Raw genomic sequence first — 13,985 nt, forward strand, 5'->3', positions numbered from 1 at the left:
GATTTGTTCCTTATATTGGAATTGTGACGATCCTCATGAATGACTATCCTAAATTTAAGGTAAGAGCCTGTATTGTATGTTTTATTAAAAATGTGGTCTTTGGGGCCAGACGTAGTGGCTCATGCCTGTAATCTCAGGACTCTGGGAGGCTTAAGTGGGTGGATTACTTTGAGCTCAGTAGTTCAAGACCAGCCTGGGCAACATAGCGAAATCCCGTCTCTATTTAAAAAAAAAAAAAAAAAAAAAAAAAGGCCGGGCGCGATGGCTCAAGCCTGTAATCCCAGCATTTCCCAGCACTTTGGGAGGCCGAGGTGGGTGGATCACGAGGTCAAGAGATCGAGACCATCCTGGTCAACATGGTGAAACCCCCCTCTACTAAAAATACTAAAAATTAGCTGGGCATGGTGGCGTGTGCCTGTAATCCCAGCTACTCAGGAGGCTGAGGCAGGAGAATTGCCTGAACCCAGGAGGCGGAGGTTGCGGTGAGCCGAGATCACGCCATTGCACTCCAGCCTGGGTAACAAGAGCGAAACTCCGTCTCAAAAAAAAAAAAAAATTATTAGGCCAGGCATAGTGGCTCATGCCTATAATCCCAGCACTTTGGGAGGCTGAGGCAGGCGGATCACCTGAGGTCAGAACTTTGAGACCAGCCTGGTCACCAACATGGCAAAATCCTGTCTCTACTAAAAATACAAATAATTAGCCAGGTGTGGTGGTGCATGCCTGTAGTCCCAGCCACTGGCGGGGCTAAGGCATGAGAATTGCTTGAATCTTGGAGGTGGAGGTTGCAGTGAGCCAACATCACATCACTGCTCTCCAGCCTGAGTGACAAAGTGAGATTCTGTCTCAAAAAAAAAAAAAAAAAAAAGGAAAAATTATTTAAAGAAATGTGACCTTTTGCTTAGTTTTGGAAACTTTTAAATGGATTACAGTTAAAAGATGAAAGAATAATTGGATAGTTAAGCAATATAGTCCCAAAGACCAGCTTATTAATTAACTCTAAGAACCCCTGAACTTTTCAGCGCTTCTCTGACTTGTGGTTCTGTGTTCATTTTCTAGTATGCAGTCCTCTTTTTGCTGGGTTTATTTGTGCTGGTCCACCGTGAGTAAGAAGTCTGCCTTGCTGTTCCTGGGAAGATGCCATACTTTTCGTTACTGGATATTTGGAGTAGATATTGGTCTGTGATTGGTGGAATGGAGAACACACATGTTGGTGCTTCTTGGTAGCACTGGTTTGCATTAGCTTGTTTGGGTGGGCACACGTGCACCACAGAGTGCACTTGAGGGGACTTTCAATCACAGGATTTCATAGTTGTCATTGTCACACTTTCACATTTTTGTACATCAATGAATTTTTTATATTAAAAGGTTGAGCCAAAGCCCCCAGTGTTTGTATTTTGAAGCCAAGCTTCACTTCTAAAGTGCCTACAGAGACTTGTAAATGACAGTGCAGCTCTGCACGAGTTTGAAACCGTCATACCTCCTTCTAATAGGAATGGCATATTCTGAGGTGGTCATAAGTCTTAACTTTTAAAATTTTAAATAAAAGACTTTGCACATTGAACCCCTTATCCCTGAATTGTATTTGTTGGGTAAGCTTCTGAAATTTGCCTTCCTTCACTGGTTCTTAGTACTCATTGGGGATATAAAGGCTTCATGTGAACAGTCCTTCAGCTAAGAAGCTTGCTCTAATACTAACAACCAGTTTTTTGTTTGTCCGTTGTGTGTGTGTGTGTGTGTGTGTGTGTGTGTGTGTGTGTGTGAAGCCATTGACATTCATAGGAAATCTGTTAGTCATAAAATAGATTCTTCACGGCCGGGCGCGGTGGCTCAAGCCTGTAATCCCAGCACTTTGGGAGGCCGAGGCGGGTGGATCATGAGGTCAAGAGATCGAGACCATCCTGGTCAACATGGTGAAACCCCGTCTCTACTAAAAATACAAAAAAAAAAAATTAGCTGGGCATGGTGGTGCGTGCCTGTAATCCCAGCTACTCAGGAGGCTGAGGCAGGAGAATTGCCTGAACCCAGGAGGCAGAGGTTGCGGTGAGCCGAGATCGTGCCATTTCACTCCAGCCTGGGTAACAAGAGCGAAACTCCGTCTCAAAAAAAAAAAAAAATAGATTCTTCACGTGACTCAGGTGTGTATAAACCCAGCTAGTGTTGCTGAGAGGTTCAGAAAATCTCACTTGGTTATAAAAAGTCATAACCCTGTCTACAGTTGAGACATTCTCAGCCCTTTCTACACCAAGGAAGTGTGAGAGCATCTAGAGGCAGAGGAAGGGGCTGGGGAAGAAGCATTTTCTGCCTATTGTCTTTACACTCTCATTTGCCTGAACCTGTTCTCTCAAGTGCCTGACTTTGTGTTTCTCTATGCAGACTTAAAGCAGGCAGTTTAAAGTAGTGAATGCACAGCCCAATTGTATGTTTTCTTTTAATATGAAGGCAGTGAGGGGAAAATGGAGCATAGAGTAAACCAATATGTTTTGAGCACAAAATACTCAATTCTGTCTGTTCTCTTGTTGTAGTCATGTGAAGTCTTAAAGTAGGTGAATTTTCTATGCTGGGCTACTTGAACGGTTTCTATTATTTGTTCGACTGCAGTGAAAGCCAGTCTGTGCTGTAGTGCTAATGGCACGAGAACAGGGACAATTACTCTTCTGAAGCCCTCCCCTGTGGAGAATAGTGCTTTCCTAAACCCATTAAACAGGCTTTAGCCTTCCAGCTTTGGATATGGGCTCCTAATATTCTCACAGAGTATGAAACTTGGCAAATCACTGCTAACAAATGCTTTTTTGAACCTGTCTGTGAGGCTTATAGAATACTTACATTTTCTCATGAGCCAGAGGCTGAACATTCCCTGCGTGGAATGGTAGAAAATTGCTCTTCATTCTGTATTCCCCCCTCGTCACCTGTGGAAGATGCAGTTCACTGCTCAGCCTAATCAGTACACTGGTTTTTGTACCAACTAGAGCTGGATGCTCTAGTTGCAAGCACAACTAAATTTCTCTAAAAAGATAATCAAATTATTTAATAATATTTTAATCACTCTATTAGCCAAAAATTAAAAGATTACTTGTGGGGAGGGATATTATAATCCCAATTTTTATCTTGTCTAGTTTAGTGCTGAACTTAAGACTTAAAATGGGAGACTTTATTAGCAAATACATCCTAAAAGCTGTTTGAAAATGTAAGAAATGCCAGAGAGGTTTCATTTGCTAATTGAATGGAGTGATAAGCTCTTGGGGATTTGCAGGGCAAGTGGAGAATTGAGAGGGCTCAACCATTGTGGGTGAAGGGAATTGAAGAAGAGTATGAAAACTGTTCGAACTTTAAATGAGAAACTGATAATGGGTTACCTCTTTGGCTGTTACTTGTCTGTTCCTACAACTCCGGCGAATAAATCTCTTTATATTATTTGCAATGCCTGTCCTCAGCTCTGGTTCCATGTCTCTGTTTCCTCTGGACACTTCCACTTGATTGTCCCATCTTTAAACTCAAGTTCCTGAAAACTTCCCCTCCAAATCTCATGTTTTCTTTGAAGAAATAGTCATCAAGATTTGACATTTCCCCACCATATCTAGTCATGATCTAAGTCCTCCATGTACGCCATTATTCCATTCTCATTGCCATCACCTGAATCCAGAAATACCTACTCAGTGGCTTCCCATTGTTTGTGTACTGGTCCCCCTGCAGTGTGCCAGTCTGTGCCTATTTTGGATAATTACCACCTGTTATTAATAATTAGTTGTAGCCTGCCTTTTACTTTCAGACATGCTTCTTTTTTTTCTTCTTCTTTATTTTCTCTTACACAGAAGAACAGAAATACTTCTTGTTTGGACCATAAATTTTGTGTTCATCCTACCTTCTGCCTACATTGAATTCAGACTTTGAATTCCACTAATGGTAAGTATCCTTATGAGTGCAGACGTTCACGTATTTATGTCTTCATCTGTCTGATCCCTCCTCTGTATACATTTATTGGGAGGAAGACGTTAGTACTTTTCTTATTCAGACCAGGCACGGTGGCTTGCACCTGTAATCCCAGCACTTTGAGAGGCCGAGGCAGGCGGATCACCTGAGGTCAGGAGTTTGAGACCAGCCTAGCCCACACGGTGAAACTCTACTAAAAATACAAAAATTAGGCAGATGTGATGGCGTGTGCCTGTAATCCCAGCTACTTGCGAGGCAGAGGCAGGAGAACTGCTTGAACCCAGAAGGCAGAGGTTGCAGTGAGCTGAGATTGTGCCACTGCACTTCAGCCTGAGTGACAGAGTGAGACTCCATCTCAAAAAAAAAGAAACTTTCCTCATTCACAACCAGTTGTGTAAAAGTATTATTTTTCCTCCTTTGCTTAGTGTTTCCACTTGTATTATCTCAGTTTATTTCTGTTTATCTGAGTCTTTTTTTTTTTTTGAGACGGAGTTTCGCACTTGTTACTCAGGCTGGAATGCAATGGCGCGATCTCGGCTCACCACAACCTCTGTCTCCTGGGTGCAAACAATTCTCCTGCCTCAGCCTCCAGAGTAGCTGGGACTACAGACGTGCGCCACCATGCCCAGCTAGTTTTTGTATTTTTAGTAGAGACTGGGTTTCACCATGTTGACCAGAATGGTCTCGATCTCTTGACCTGGTGATCCACCCGTTTCGGCCTCCCAAAGTGCTGGGATTATAGGCGTGAGCCACCGTGCCTGGCCTTATCTGAGTCTTACCATCTTCACAAGTTCTGCTGCCACTCAGCATTTGCAGCCTCATACTGTTTGTTTAAGTTTATGGATATGGCTTCACAGTCCCTGGCATATTGTGAGCCCCATTTCATAGACACTGTACTGTCTTTCCCCAGTAGTCTGAAACAGCATATATTAAATGTTCAGTATAATCATGCAGTGGAGCCAGAGGCAGTAGCTTCAGTTAGCATTGTTGTTGAGCTGTTATTTAGAGGCAGAGCATATGAATCATTTAAGTGATCTGTACTTTCCTGTTATTTAGTAAGTACATTTTCTTGGTCTTGCCAAATAGAATCTGAAAACTTTCTCCACGGTTCCATTTAAACAGCATGTACCCTTCCCAGATTTTTAAATGTTAATCCTTCCTTCCTTCTTTTTTGTGTGCATCCTTAGGCTCTTCTTGTGTCTTCTTTCCTGATGGGAGAAGTATTGACATTTGTCATTTTTCTTAAAGAGTCACAGCCTTCCTTCTTAGAGAGCCAGGGCTTGGAAGAAAGTAAGTCTCTGTTATCCTGAGTTCATTTCTTGGTATTTGCATAAGCTTTTGCCAAGTCCAGCTAACCTCTCAGAATGTGGCATGGAGGCTGATTTCAGAATCTGAGGCCCTGGCCTCTTCCTATGACATTTACCACTGTTAAGCTTGAGAGATGACCCAGCTGTTCCTAGCTAGGTAAATGGATATCTACCTTCATCAAGCAGCTCTTTCAGTCAGGATGGCCTATTCAGGCTGTTTTATGGCCAAATATATCTTCACCACTACTGTCTTTTGCTAGAACAGTCAGTAATACCAGGCAGTCTTTCAGAAGTAAAATAGCAAATATGACCCTTCATACACAACTGAGGTGGGTCTGGATATAGAAAGAATGCTGTGTAACCAAGAAGCATTATCAAAACTAGAATGTGCGGGGCTTACCAAAAAATGTTGAAGATGTTGTCTTCCTCATGTCATTCTAGGCTCTAAGGATTTTTCTAGCCTCACTTTCACCAGACATCACATTCTTGCACCCTGGACATTAGTTTATAGTACAGACATTCTGTGCTTATGCTGGTCACTCTGCCTGGAGTGCCTGGTCACTTCCCTACCTACCAAAAGCTTTCACATTCATTTAGCAGACATTTTTTTTTTTTTTTTTTTTAAATCAGAGTTTCACTCTTGTTACCCAGGCTGGAGTGCAATGGCGCAATCTCAGCTCACCACAACCTCTGCCTCCTGGGTTCAAGCAATTCTCCTGCCTCGGCCTCCCAAGTAGCTGGGACTACAGGCGTGTGCCACCATGCCCAGCTAATTTTGTATTTTTAGTAGAGACGGGGTTTCACCATGTTGACCAGGATGGTCTCGATCTCTCGACCTCGTGATCCACCCACCTCAGCCTCCCAAAGTGCTGGGATTACAGGCGTGAGCCGCCGTGCCCAGCTGAGGGGTGTTTCTTATTGCAGATGGAGCTTCTGAGCCCATGTCATGCTTCCTGCTCCACACTGCCCCATACGTTGTTCGTGCTCCTCTCGAACATGCCCTTAGAGTGGTTTGCCTTATGTGTGTGTCTCTCCCCACCAGAGGGCTGGCTCCTGGAGGGCATTAAGACAGAGTCAGCCTCTGATTCATCCTTTGCTTTGCATATTTTATTTGTACTGTCTTGTTGTATAAAGATACCTTTAGTACTATGTGATGAAATAGAAAATAATTGAAGAATTCAGGGTTGAGAGAAATGTGGGATAAGAAACGGATGATATTGGAGGTGAGAAGGCCAGGCGCGGTGGCTCACACCTATAATCCCAGCACTTTGAGAGGTTGAGGCAGGCAGAACACTTGAGGCCAGGAGTTCAAGACCATCCTGGCCAACATGGTGAAACCCTGTTTCTATTAAAAATACAAAAATTAGTCAGGTGTGGTGGCGGGCATCTGTAATCCCAGCTATTTGGGAGGCTGAGGCAGGAGAATTGCTTGAACCTGGGAGGCGGAGGTTGCAGTGAGCTGAGATCGCGCCACTGCACTCATTGGACAACAGAGCAAGAGTCCATCTCAAAAAAAAAAAAAAAGAAAAGAAAAGAAATCAGAAGTGAGGGTAGTACCCACAGGACATAACAAAAGATTCTTGTCTACTGGAATAGATCCAGAGCTTTGGCTCTCAGCTCCTTAGCAGCTAATGCAAACAGGGAACTAGTCATTTCTATGCTTTATGGAATGGGCATAAAATGACATTAAAAGAAAAACTTAAAATGGTTTCTGAAAACCAAGACATTTCTCTTACCTGTGCTATGTGACTTTTTCTTTTTTTTACAATAACCCCTGTACTATTTGGCCTAATGACAGAGCTACTTCAGAGAATGTTCCTCAGTATGGGTATAGTTTGGCAACTTCTGCAGAGAAGCGACTTCGCAGAAGACCAGCTACCCATCTAAAGTAAGCATCTTCAGCTTTCCTGGAGAACAGCGTACCTTAATCTTAAAACCCATGGCCTCTTTTGGGAAACAAAAATCTCATACCTCCTCTTCTTTCTGAGAAACACCCTTCCACCATGCCAGTCTATAATATCCAACCCTTTATCTTCATCAGTCAAGAGTATTTTATCTTGCTTTCTCTTAAGTTTGTATTATAGAGACAATAATAACTTCTTTCCCATATACAGTTGTTACATTGAATATGACCTTCGAACTATATATCCTATCCTTGTACTACCAATCTTACACATTTCTGAAATTCCACCTACTTTTTTTTTTTTTTTTGCGATGGAATCTTGCTATGTTGCCCAGGCTGGAGTGCAGTGGAGAAATCTCCACTCATTGCAACCTCTGCCTCCTTCCATTTTTTTCCCTAAGGGAAGGTGAGTGCTCCTATGTCTGTGGGGGTGCTCCCTTGCTGTTTTTCTCCAGGGTCCTTAGAGGCGCCTTTTTTTTCTATAGTAGGCTGGCAGATCAAATGGTTCCAAGGGTGTCTGGGGCCAGCCTCAGAGCTATGGTTGCAGCTGTGAACCCAGGCTGTGTCAGAGGAAGCTTGGCTTAAGTATTAAAAAAAACCTAGCAGAACTCAAGGTCCAGTCACCTGTGGAGGAGAGGTGAAACTCGAAATGCAGCGCCCACTCCCTCTCCCTCCCGAGACATCTAATCCCAACTTGGTGCTGAAATCTGTGCTGCCACAGTGGGAGTGGTTGTGGTTTAGGGGGAGCTGTATCTGCCTTGCACAGGTTTGGGGGCCTAATGCAGTGGTCAGGACAGACCTGAAATCTGATTCCAGTGGGATGTCTGGGAAAGTGGCTCAATCTCTTAGCCTGTTCCCATCTATGAAATGAGGAGGGAGAAACCTACCAAATAAGGTTCCTTCAAGCATTTAAGTAATACAGCACGCAGTCAATACCAGCTTCTGTGTGTTCACCCTAATTTCTATATCCATGGACTAGAGAAGACAGGATGGGGCATGATGAATGCAGAGGAGAGGGAGAGGTCACGGGAATGATTACTGGAAGGCGATGAGAGCTGTATCTGTACACCATGGCTAAGCTGTGACGAGAAAGCAGAAAGCCGTAAATGCCAGGGCAGGCTATGAAAAGCAAGGAGGTTGGGCAGAAATGAGACGTCCCTGTCCTGTGTGTCATGCTGCTGGAGGCGCGGCCTCCAGCTGGGCATGACAGCCAGTTTTTCATGTGAGCTTTCCCTTCTAGGACGGGGATCCACAGAGCTAGCAGCCTTGCTGAGCTAGATTCTAGCAAGAGTCCCAGAAGCAGGTCCCATTATCAAACCAGTCGGGAGTAGGTTCTGGCACAGCCACGCTGTTCCGTGTTCCAGGGAGGTATCCAGAGCCCAAGGGGTGTTATGCGCCCCGCTGCTGCCTCACTCTCTCCTTTGTGTACTGCCTCTCCGTGAGGTGGTTAACTCCCTTGGGAGCCGGGAATTATCTGTCTCTCCTCTTTTTGTATCTAGCATAGTGCTCTGAACAGTGGGTTTCAGTTAATTAAGCCAGCATAAACGTGTTATTCTGGAGCACAGTGTCCCTCTGCTCATTACATGATGCTGCTGATCCAGACGCTCTTTCCAAGACAAGTCCAGACAGCTCCTAGGGACAACGTGAGAGGGCAGGTCCTACAGAACTGTTGCTTCCTGCCTCAGAGTACTTATGCTAAAACGGAAACACTGTGGTTATTCCCATTTTACAGTTGAAGAAAGTGAGGAGGTTGTTCAGCCGGGGCACAGCTTGTACATGGACTCCTGGGTCCAGTGCTCTTTGCACTTCCCTGACCCAGAGGTCTGCTTCCTGCCCGTAAGCCAGGCCCTTCGGCAGGATGCCCATTCCTCAGAGGCGGCCCTTTTCCCACCCTTCATCACTCCGCATTCCCATCCTCAGTACCTACTATGTACCAGAACATTTCCAGATTGTGGTGCTGGCTGTGAGAGGGCAGAGGGCAGGTGAACACAGGTCACATTACCCGAGGGCGGAGGTCATGGGGATTCGTTTATGGAACTCCTTTGGTTCCTGGCACTTGGCTGGACACTGTAAAAATGCCTGTGTTAGCCTGGGCAACCTAGCGACACCCGGTCTCTTGGGGAAAAAAAAAAAAAAAAAAAAACCCAGTAGTGGTGGCGTGTGCCTGTGGTCCCAGCTTCTGAGGTGGCCGAGACGTGATCGCGCCACCGCACTCCAACCTGGGCGACAGGGCCAGACCCTGTCTCAGGAAAAAAAAAAAAAGGCTGTTACCCGGGAGGAGGGCCCCTCGCCCGACCTCTACCCTCATGAAGAGAGGCTCGGAGGGCTGAAGCGCCAACTTGGCCAAAAGGCGTGGGAGAGGAGCAAAGCAGGGCCAGGGGAAGAAGCTTCCCCTCCGGGGCTGGGCCCCTGTTTGCCCAGTCCTTAGCCTGAAGGTGCTGGGCTTCAGCCAGAAGCCCCAGGGCGGAAGCGGTGCCCGCGTGTGGGCCAGAGTGCAGGTGTGCAGGTCTCTGGGCGGCCCAAAGAGGATGTCCCTGCCCAGGAACCCAGCAGCTGGGGCGGGAGGGTAGGGACCACGGCAGGCGCGCGGGGCCGCTTGGCTGTGCGGGGCAGGCTCCGCCCCCAGGGACTCGGGTTTAAAAGAAGCGAAGGCGGGCCCGGGAGCGGAGCTGCAGCGGAGCGCGCCGGAGCCGAGCCGCTGCCCGGGCACAGCTATGGCCCAGCGGGCGGGGGGCGCTCGGCTGCTCGGCGGCCTCCTGCTCTTCGCCCTGCTCGCTGCAGGCGTCGCTCCGCTCAGCTGGGATCTCCCGGAGCCCCGCAACAGAGCCGGCAAGATCCGAGTGCACCCGCGGGGCAACCTATGGGCCACCGGTAAGTCTTCGGGGAACCGGGCAAGCAAGTGTCCCCCACCCTGCTCAGACCCCATTTCCTTCTCAGCTCTGGCCGTGCCTCAGCCACGGATACTCGTGTTGGAACAGGTGGGGAACCTTGGGGCTCATCTAATTTAATAGATGCGAACTTGAGACCCCGACAGGTCAGTGACTGGGCTAAGGTCGCGCAGCCTGCCTAGCTAGATTCTAAATCCCATTGCCAGCCGGTGCCCCTTACCTTAGGCGAGACTTCACCGACTCTTCTAACCGCACGTGTGTTTTTGCTGCACCTCCACTTTCCAGGCCCCTCTACACTCTCCACTTCCTACTCTGCCCTTTCTCATCCCTTGTACAAGAGACACACAGCTAGCAGAGCTTCTCCCTGGCCCTGGACCATACCACCCTCCTTCCAGCTGTACCATCCTCTCTACTTGTTCGGGAAAAGCTGAGGGAGCAAAAAAAAAAAAAAAAAAAAAAAAAAAAAAAAAAAAAAAAAAAAAAAAAAAAAGCTGAGGGAGCAGGCTTTGCCACCGCCCAGATACCTCTGTGGCTCCTTGGTGAGGTGGCACAGGAGGAGGAAGGTTAAGTGTCTTCCTGCCACAAGAACGGAACTGTGCAAGAGATGAAGAACTTTCCCACTGGGGTTGTGTCCTCGCTCCTTGACTTCCTTGTGCCTGGGCACCTCCTTTCTAGGTCACTTCATGGGCAAGAAGAGTCTGGAGCCTCCCAGCCCATTCCCATTGGGGACAGCTTCCCACACCTCCCTGAGGGACCAGAGACTGCAGCTGAGTCATGATCTGCTCAGGATCCTCCTGCTAAAGAAGGCTCTAGGCCTGAGCCTCAGTCGCCCCGCACCCCACATCCAGGTGAGCCAGGTCCCCACTCCAACGCCAGGATGACCCAGCTGGGGCCATCCCTGGATCCTGCATGGGAGGAATTACCCCCAGCACCGTATTAGGGTGTGACTGTCTGATCAGGACATTATGGGTGTGGACCCCAGAAAGCCAGGGTTCCAGGCTTTTCCCTCTTAAGGCAGAGCTCAGAGGAGGAACAGTCCAAAGAAAGGAAGCTGACCTTCCCGGCAGACCCCATGGAGCAAGAAGTAGGGAAAGAAGTTCCCCTGACTCATCACCCAGTCTAAAGAAATAGACTGGGCTCATCCGCCTCTTACAACAGGGCCTTTCTCTCCCAGTGCACACAGCCTTGTGCTGCATTAGTCAAGCCCACTTTTGCTGTGCCCTGTGTGTGTTTGTGGCCGGACTGGGACCCTGAGGCCCAGAGAGGGAAAGAGAAGTCAGCAGCCAAGACAGAGTCTGGGCCTTGTTCACCTTGACCGGTGCTCTCCCCATTCTCGCATCTGCCTCAGTTCTCCCCATTCTCTCATCGGCCTCAGTATCCGGTGGCAGGGTTGAGCAACTTCAGTACGTCTGACACCCTGACATTCTAGGCTGGATTATTCCTTGTTGTGAGGGCTGACCAGCACATCATGGGATGTTTAGCGGCATCCCCTGTCTCTACCCACTAGATGCCAGTAGCACCTTCCCCTGCTTCAAGTTGTGACAACTGAAAAGACCTCCAGATATCACCAGATGTCTGCTGGGGGAGAAGGCCCCAAATCATTCTTGGTTGTCAGTCACTGACCTATGGGATTCAAGGCCCTGAAGCTGGAGCCAGGCCAGCCTTCAGGTCTAGCCCAGTTGGGCGGCAGCTCCTCCATTCCCTGCTCCTGGTGCTGTCCTTACTGCACAGCACCCTCCCTGGTCCTGCTGCTGTGTGCAGAAGGCAGTGTAATGTAGTAGAATGTGGGCTCTGAATACAACATGCTGGGCTCAGAACCTAGCTACTTAGTAGCTGTGTGACCTTAGAAATGTCCCTTAACCTCTCTAAAGCTTCATATTCCTTATCCATAAAATGAAGATGATACTGAGAGGCTGAGGCAGGAGGAGGATTACCTGAGGTCAGGAGTTCAGGACCAGCCTGGCCAACATGGTGAAACCCCATCTCTACTAAAAAATATGAAAATTAGCCAGCCATGGTGGCAGGCGCCTGTCAACCCAGCTACTTGGGAGGCTGAGACAGGAGTATTGCTTGAACGCAGGAGGAGGAGGTTGTAGCAAGCCGAGATTGCACCATTGCACTCCAACCTAGGCGACAAGAACAAAACTGTCTCAAAATAAAGAAAGAAAATGAAGATAATAATAAGGCCCATCTCCCATTAAATGAGACAATTTATGTCAATTGCTCAGCATGGTGCCTGGCTCATAGACAGTCCTTAGTAAATGGGAGCTCATAGGAGTCTGGGAGCTCCCTGACAACACCTGTTGAGGACTCACCTTCATATCCCCCCACTGTGCCTAGCATATAGTGTGTGCATTTTGAAGGGAGGGGCATTCCCTAGAAAAGGTCCAACCCCAGCCTCAACCAACATCCCTGACTTCCTGATGCACAGAACCAGCAGCCCCTGAGGACCTCAGATGTAAGGCCTAGGAGCTTGGGCTGGCTGAGTCTGAAGGGAGGCAGTGTCACCTCTAGTGCATTGGTTTTGAAGCTCTGGCACATGCAGAACAACTGAGAATCTCAGAAGCAGCAGTGCATAGGTCTGGGGCTTCAGAGTGAGGTCTGGGGTTGGGGACTGAGGACACTGACTAGCCCCTGCCAGGTACTGTACTTGGATTTACTTCCATGAGCTCCTTTGACTGTCATGACCACTCTGGGTGGTTGGGACTGTGTTCTGAGAAAACTGCTGACCCTGACCCCTCCAAGGCAATTCAGGGTGCTCTGGTCCCTGCCTCAGCTGACAGCCTGCCAGTGCCCACCTCTGCAGACATCTGGCACTTAGGAATGGCAGGCTGCCCTGTCATTATCAGGAGCCCCTCCCTGGCTCAATTCTTCTGTATGTTTCTCTTCAGTACAGGAGGTTGCTGGTACAAATACTGCAGAAATGACACCAATAAGGGGGCAGACACAACATGGCCTAGATTGTGCCCACCCAGGGAAGGTGCTGAATGGGACCCTGGTGATGGCCCCGTCTGGATGTAAATCCCGAGCTCAAATCTCTGTTACTCCATTACTGTGATTTCTGTTGGGTCACCAGAAATATCGCTGATGCAGACACAAATTATGTTCCTGCTGTATTTCCTGCTTCCCTGTTGAATTTGTGAATAAAACTTTGCTCTGTACATAAACTGCCTGGTCCTCTTCTTCCACCCATCTTTTAGGGGCTGGGAGGGAAGGGGGCTGGACAGGGCCAGAGTGTTCAGTGAGATAAGGCTGGCTCCAAAAAGTCCAGAATACTCCATGCCATGTGGCCCCAGCCTGGAACTGACTCTGGACTCCTACTCATTCACTTATTCGGCAAGCAAATAATGCCTGCTGTATGCCAGGCTCTGTGCCAGGTGCGGGGCTCTACTCTCATCTCTGCCACCTACTGGCGCAGGCAGGTGTCTCTAGTTTCCTCGCTAGTAAAAGGGGGCTGCAGAAACTACACTGCCGGGCTTTACTCAATTTCCCCACCGGGTTTGGGCGGGGAGCGCCGAGTTGGGATCCAGACCCCGCTGTCCGCTTACTCTGTTCTCTGGCCGTCAATAGGATTGCCAGCGTTAGCAAATAAAAATATAGGACGCCCAGTTAAATTCGAATTTCAAATAAACAATTTTATCTAATAAAATGGACCAAATATTGCAAGAACATCCTCGTACGAAAAACATTATTCACTGTTGATTGAAATTCGAATTTAACCGGGCGGTTCTGTTATCTCTGGCTTGGAGCACTAACTGCCCCTCTCTTCGGCTGCAAATATCTGGTCCTAAAACGGGCGATCTTTTGGTCCTCAAGTCCTCCTCGGAGCTGACACCGAAGAAGTCCCGATTTCAGGTCACTTTGCCCGAGCTTTCGCGCAGAAAACCCGAACCGGGGCGCAGAGCGGCCTCTTCACCCCGCCCCTAACGGGAGGCCCGGCCCACACCTCGCGAGAGC

At 48.0% G+C, this 13,985-nt stretch overlaps 2 protein-coding genes across 4 annotated transcripts in view; both read left to right on the plus strand.

Moving 5' to 3' along the window:
• Positions 1-1,380, plus strand: part of SEC11A (SEC11 homolog A, signal peptidase complex subunit) — a 48,597-nt gene extending 47,217 nt beyond the window's left edge. Inside the window, exons 5-6 of one of the 2 annotated variants that reach the window (XM_003921657.4) lie at positions 2-59; positions 1,060-1,380. In XM_003921657.4, the coding sequence (XP_003921706.1) occupies positions 2-59; positions 1,060-1,110 (109 nt within the window). In that variant the 3' untranslated portion in view covers positions 1,111-1,380. The remainder of the gene's footprint in view (position 1; positions 60-1,059) is intronic. The other variant, XM_074399969.1, reaches the window with a different exon arrangement.
• A 5,752-nt stretch (positions 1,381-7,132) lies between these two features.
• NMB (neuromedin B) lies at positions 7,133-13,195 on the plus strand. Of its 2 annotated transcripts, none has more exons than XM_003921658.4 (3): positions 7,133-10,011; positions 10,704-10,876; positions 12,920-13,195. In XM_003921658.4, the coding sequence occupies exons 1-3, from the start codon at positions 9,855-9,857 to the stop codon at positions 12,953-12,955; spliced, it is 366 nt and encodes a 121-aa protein (XP_003921707.1). In that variant the 5' UTR covers positions 7,133-9,854; the 3' UTR covers positions 12,956-13,195. The 2 variants fall into 2 exon arrangements, with proteins under 2 accessions (XP_003921707.1, XP_010348320.1); XM_010350018.3 differs by having other exon boundaries at positions 12,925-13,195.
• The last annotated feature ends 790 nt before the right edge of the window (positions 13,196-13,985 follow it).

This window comes from Saimiri boliviensis, chromosome 5, assembly GCF_048565385.1.
Source record: "Saimiri boliviensis isolate mSaiBol1 chromosome 5, mSaiBol1.pri, whole genome shotgun sequence".
NCBI lineage: Eukaryota > Metazoa > Chordata > Mammalia > Primates > Cebidae > Saimiri > Saimiri boliviensis.

Bases quoted from the DNA above. Each gene is read 5' to 3' on its own strand.
- NMB (XM_010350018.3), top strand. From the start codon at position 9,855: ATGGCCCAGCGGGCGGGGGGCGCTCGGCTGCTCGGCGGCCTCCTGCTC. The intron at 10,012-10,703 runs GTAAGTCTTCGG...CCTCCTTTCTAG, and splicing joins GGGCAACCTATGGGCCACCG to GTCACTTCATGGGCAAGAAG. The intron at 10,877-12,924 runs GTGAGCCAGGTC...TCTTCAGTACAG, and splicing joins GCCCCGCACCCCACATCCAG to GAGGTTGCTGGTACAAATAC.